Source organism: Haliotis cracherodii, unplaced genomic scaffold, assembly GCF_022045235.1.
Source record: "Haliotis cracherodii isolate W230 unplaced genomic scaffold, xgHalCrac1.p SCAF_17, whole genome shotgun sequence".
Lineage (NCBI taxonomy): Eukaryota > Metazoa > Mollusca > Gastropoda > Lepetellida > Haliotidae > Haliotis > Haliotis cracherodii.
This window is the reverse complement of record NW_027266272.1, coordinates 3602394-3608343: the sequence shown is the minus strand read 5'-3', so window position 1 is coordinate 3608343 and position 5950 is coordinate 3602394. Positions and strand designations below refer to the sequence as shown.

The 5950-nt window shown below is 40.6% G+C and overlaps 1 protein-coding gene across 1 annotated transcript; it reads left to right on the top strand.

The window, feature by feature from the left end:
• Nucleotides 1-1936: 1936 nt before the first annotated feature.
• On the top strand, nt 1937-5286 carry LOC139464242 (UPF0538 protein C2orf76 homolog). Its single transcript, XM_071245765.1, has 5 exons — nt 1937-2092; nt 2678-2728; nt 3500-3537; nt 4391-4472; nt 5084-5286. Exons 1-5 carry the CDS (start codon nt 1954-1956, stop codon nt 5158-5160), a joined length of 387 nt encoding a protein of 128 aa, XP_071101866.1. The 5' UTR covers nt 1937-1953; the 3' UTR covers nt 5161-5286.
• Nucleotides 5287-5950: the final 664 nt, after the last annotated feature.

Here is a 5950-nt window from a genome sequence, read left to right as displayed (position 1 = left end):
AACAGAGTTATGTCCCTTGGATAAGATTGCCACATATATTGCTCTCCTAAAGACTATTTCACTTATACACGAGTGCCTGAGATATATATCGCTTCAACGGTAATGAAAACAAATTGTTCAATGTATTATCGCATTCTGTACACCATATATGTTGATTTCTCCGCCAGTGTCCCTTGTAAACTAAATTGTTTAGGCTAAAACGGCGCCCATCCAAACGTCACCAAATTTGCCAGGCTAAAACGACACCGTTCGTAGAAGGGCGTTAATATCGAGAAAACAATCGATATCTTATCATTCACCATGCATTTTAATTTATTCCAAACCAAAAACATAATATTCTAACAATTTATCATATGAATAGATATTTATTACTGTGAGTTATAAAATGTCTGTTTTGGACTTTCAAATTAGTATCTACACGTTAGTACTAAATATAACAAAAATATTCAAGTATGCTAAATTTCAATTTTATTTTTAAAGTAAACAACGTCTAAAATGACGTCTAAATGTGAACATACGTGGTGTGAATTGCTTATAAACCTTTTAAATTGGGAAATGGGCGGTTCGCAAGGGGTGGTGGTTGATGTTTTGGAGAACAATATCATTTGTAAGTTTTGTATATAAACTGAAAGGCAAAAGAAAGTATACCAAGTTTGTTTTAAGTAAATGAAAATTGAAAGAAGTGTTGTTAAATTTGATGATGTATGTTCAACCATCACTCATTCCTGCAAAAGTTTGTAAAAAGTAATCTGTGGCTGGGTAATTTTGTGTAAAAATAAATTGGTTCCATTAAGACTGGGGTAAGACATAAATTTATAATCACATGAACCCTATCTTGTTTGAAATGTTGTAAATTTGTGCCGTAAAAAGCAAATTTATTGATTTTCAAAGATAAAAGTCTAAGATACTTTTAGTTCCGTAGTCTGGAGAGGTTATAACCCAGGTTACCAATCAAGTTTCCGGTAAATTAAAGAAATAAGATATGGAGACATCAAAATTATCCTCGGCAAGCCTAAGAGTTTTTCCACTTTTATCAACTCGTGTTGATATATTTGATATCAAAGACACTCGGGTGACATTCTCTATTTATTACCTACTAGGGCAAACATATCAGGGTTAATAAAAGTTGTACGTGCCCTATACAGATACTAGGGTCATGTCACGTCACGAGACAAGTGTATTGGTTCCGTCATCCGCACGGCGTTGTTGACGTCATTCGAATCTTATTGTGACGTCAGGTCGGAATGACGTCACACAAGAAACAACGTCATAGCTGAAGATTGTTTACGTCATTCGACAAATTGTGGTTTTCTAAGACAGCGGTGGCGATCAGTGCATTTGTTTTCTAAATTCGGCTCTGTATGTAGACACCTTCTTCGATAATAAATAGAACATTATATTCGTGTTCATGTCATACTATGTTTATGACACTCGTGCAGTAAACATGGTATGACATGAACACGAATATAATATCCTCTATGTTGTTTTGTGACAGTTCAGAAGAGCTATACTATAATAAAATTTGTTACTGGACACATCACAACCTTAGTGTAGTGCACAATCAATGTTTCTGCAATACTATATTCAGTTTTTTTTTATACAATTACATGTAATTATTTATTTTTTCTTAACGATTACACTTAAGAATACTAGTTATGTGTTAATGCGTTCATACATAGCGAGCACCGATAACATGTTCAAAACAAATTATGTCACAGTAGCAATCTTTTCATCACGTGAGATAAAAAGGAGCTTAACTTTTTACTCACATTTTCGGATTCTAACTTACATCGGAGAAAAAAAGACAGTTATCTGCTCTGCTCGGCCATTGAACAACTTCAAACAGATATTTGATCGGAGAAGGTCGCTTGACGTTATACGAAGCTGATAGTAGTCGTTATGAAACTACAGTCAATTCTTTCGCGTTATACCGAGGTCCGGTATACGGTGTCGATGGCGGAAGAAACCACCAACGTGACGATAACAGTGCGACTCGTTAGGTCTTTTACTCATCGAAATATAAAACATTTAGTTTACCATAATGTGAAATTAGGTCAAACCGTGGCTGACTTCCGCCAGATGCTAGATAAAGGTATGGATACTACGACGCATTGATATATACCGTTTTGTGCGTTACATCGAGAAAATATAGATCAGTCTGTCGTTCTTATTTGGATAATAGGCCTTGACTTGTACTAAACATGCTAAAAGATGACCTTACAATACAATAATTTAGTATGTCTCACGGTCCCTGAACCCACCGGTTATATAGGTCCGTGCTGAACCATATATACATATATATTATTCTCTTCCGTCCCAACACGTGTTTGTGTACATGTGTGTGTGTGTGTGTGTGTGTTAGAAATGTTGTTTTTGTTTGTTATTTAACGCCGCACTCTGCAATAACACAGCTAAATGACGGCGGTCTGTAATTAATCGAGTCTGGACCGGACAATCCAGTGATTGACATCATGAGCATCGATCTACGTAAATGGGATACGATTAGAATTACCGAGTCAGCGAGCCTGACTACCCGATCCCGTTATGGTCGCTGTGTCTCGCCTCATGGACAATCTTAAGCACATCGTAACCTTGTCGTATTATAACCATTGATTTGTGTACCTTTAAATTGTGTATGATAACAACAATTCTAAATGCAGAATCCGCAATGTTTCAGATATTCCTACAAGGCCGGGTTTGCCGCCTCCGTTTAAGAAATTCACTTACGGTAAGTGCCCCCTTATCTATGTCTAGGGTGCATATGCTTTATGGTTGACTCAAACGTATTTCCGAATGTACCCAATCTCCTTATAGCTTTCATATTTGCTAAAGTGAAGGATATTCTATGCCAAACACGCACCTTTTTCCAACTGTAAAAATATTATTATTCATTAATGGAAATATTAAACAAGTTATGAATATGTATGGAAATATGCGAATGCTGTATACACTATATATGTATATATATTCTGTTCAACATCAAATCAACATTTAAGTGCACATAGGTCTTTATGGATACAATGTGTGAAGCCCATTTCTGGTGTCCCCCACCGTGATATTGTTGGAATATTGCTAAATGTAACGTTAACATGTACTCAGGGAGCAGGGGTGGCCCTGTCGTCTAAGGCGTCGCGATTCGCTGTGCAGAGTTGCGTCCCTTGGGCACGCCAGAATCCTATGATTGTAGGTTCGAATCCCGGTTCTAGGTTTGTCAGCACCATACCCGTGCTCATGGGTTTCACCGAAGTGGTAAACGTCTGAGACCTGCATGACATCGGGCTTCCCTCCCACATTAAGCTGACATGCCGTGATATAACTGGAATACTGATAAAAGCGGCTTTAAACCAACTCACTCACTCACTAACATGTACTCACTAACGTACTCTACATGTAGATTCCAGCAGAGACTATTAAATATGTACCGTCGCTGATTCCAGAAAGGTTATCTCAAACCGTGGAACAAGGGATAATGATTTTTTCATGATGGAATCTATTTCAGACACGTTGAAGATCTCCCATAAAGCCTACGGTGCGAAGGTTAGTCGGTCTTCTGTGATTATCATTCGGGCAAAGACAAATTAAGTCTGGTTCTTTCAGAAGCAACCAGGTCTTTGAAGCATGACAATGAACAAATAGAAGAAAGAACCTCAAATATGTCTGATATGTGAGGGGTTTACCGTTGCGATCAAGATTATTGCACCTGTGTAGCGACGCGACGTGTATACACGTGTTTTCCGTGTACGACCTGTTTTCAAAACAAGCCAGAGCAAAAGCAACCCGTGAAGATCCGGGTAGAATAGATCTTCAGCAACCCATGCTTGTCTCCCCGTGAAGATCCGGGTAGAATAGGTCTTCAGCAACCCATGCTTGTCTCCCCGTGAAGATCTAGGTAGAATAGGGCTTCAGCAACCCATGCTTGTCTCCCCGTGAAGATCTAGGTAGAATAGATCTTCAGCAACCCATGCTTGTCTCCCCGTGAAGATCCGGATAGAATAGGTATTCAGCAATCCATGCTTGTCTCCCGGTGAAGATCTAGGTAGAACAGGGCTTCAGCAACCCATGCTTGCCCTAAAAGGTGACTATGCTTGTCATAAGGGGCGACGTGATCGCGTGATCAGGCTCGCTGACTTGGTTGATGCATGTCATCGATCCCATGTGCGTGGATCAATGCTCATGATGTCAATCACTGGATTGTCTTGTCCAGACTCGATTATTTACAAACCGCCGTGGTATAGCTGTAATATTGCTGAGTGCGTCGTTAAACAACAAACAAACAAACAAGCAAACAAACAGAGCAAAAGTTCATCGTAATGGCTCCCGTAGCCCGACAATAACGGCTGACAAGCGTCAAAGAATAGGTCCTTAAATGTTGGTGTTACTCTCTGTCTAGACGGCAGATCCCATCATCAATAGGAACAAGGACGCAGAGCTGATTCTCCTCCCCGAGAAGACCCTGTCAGACTGTGGAGTAGGTAAGTCTACAGACGTGGAGGCAACAAAGCCCTGATGTCATGTATCTGTTTTGAACGGAAATGCCCATACTTTAAATTTGATCGAAGTTGAAAAGTTTAATAAGATAAAAAAATAACACTTATAGTTTTGAGATCTGGACTCAAACAACGTTACGTTACTCACTCCAGTCATCAATATTGTGATCAGGCATGACTTGATCTTTCCGAGTTTGTTTGTTTGCTTGGTGTTTAACTCCGCACTCAGCAATATTCCAGCTATATGAATGCGACCTGTGAAGATTCGAGGTAGAATAGGTCTTCAGCAACCCATACTTACCGTAAAAGGCGACTATGCTTGTCGTAAAAGGCGACCAACGGGATCGGGTGGTCAGGCTCGCTGACTTGGTTGATACATGTCATCGATCCCAATTGCGTGGATCGATGTTCATGATGTCAATCACTGGATTGTCTGGTCCAGACTCGATTATTTTACAGACCGCCGTCATATAGCTGGAATATTGCTGAGTGCGGCGTTAAACAACAAACAAACAAACTATATGAATGCGGTCTGTTAATAATCGAGTCGGGACCATACAATCCAGTGATATACATCATGAGCATCGATCTTTCAGAGAATGAGACTGAGCTGTCCTACTTCCTGATGACGGACTACAGAGCCTATCAGCAAGACCCGACTACATTGTTCTGAGAGAGAACAGGTGTAGCCTTCCCCACATGCATACCACAACCACATGTGTAGAGGGTGCATGTGTTATGTGTCAGTACTCTCAGGCCTTGATACTGGTCACTGTTGGGGATTTTCCTAGCGCTTCCAGATAACCTTCCGCACTACCATCACTCAATGGTACCATACGACCATACCTGGGGATTCCAAGTGGGTATAGATATGATAGGAACCTATGATTGTTCTACTGGATCCGATGTTCAGACTCAAAGACTTGGTTTATTTGGGTGTCGCATCCCGACGCCAATGGACTTTGCTCATAATATCAGTGACTGGTTTGTCAGGCCAAAACTCGAAACGTTACGTCTGCAGACTCAAAGCAGCGTAAAATAACATTTATTCCGACTTGGGGATTTACAGAGCATTTCGAGTAATGCTGATTCCGCTCTGGCAGATGTGTACCTCCATCTTTCGTCCCCTAGTGTATGTGTACAGGTGTAACCCTTGGTGCGTGGAACGCTATGAGCCATGGAATGTATACCATCCGAGTGACATCCGAACGTCAATGTTTATTGGAAGCAAGCTCATTAAAGTGTTACCTTTTACTTCGACACAGACCTCTGCGTTAAGAGCCGAAGATCCAGGGTAGAATATGTATTTAGCAACCCATGCTTGCCGTTAAAGGCGACTATGCGTGTCGTAAGAGGCGACTAACGGAATGTGTGTGTGTGTGTGTGTGTGTGTGTTTGTGTGTCAAGCTCGCTGACTTGGTTGATGCATGTCATCGATCCCAATTGCGTGGATCGATGCTTAA

What these genes read in the sequence shown, in the direction of transcription:
- LOC139464242 (XM_071245765.1), top strand. Translation starts at nt 1,954, where the DNA reads ATGGCGGAAGAAACCACCAACGTGACGATAACAGTGCGACTCGTTAGG. An exon ending in CCGCCAGATGCTAGATAAAG is followed by an intron (nt 2,093 to 2,677) that starts GTATGGATACTA and finishes GCAATGTTTCAG; the next exon opens with ATATTCCTACAAGGCCGGGT. An exon ending in ATAAAGCCTACGGTGCGAAG is followed by an intron (nt 3,538 to 4,390) that starts GTTAGTCGGTCT and finishes CTCTCTGTCTAG; the next exon opens with ACGGCAGATCCCATCATCAA.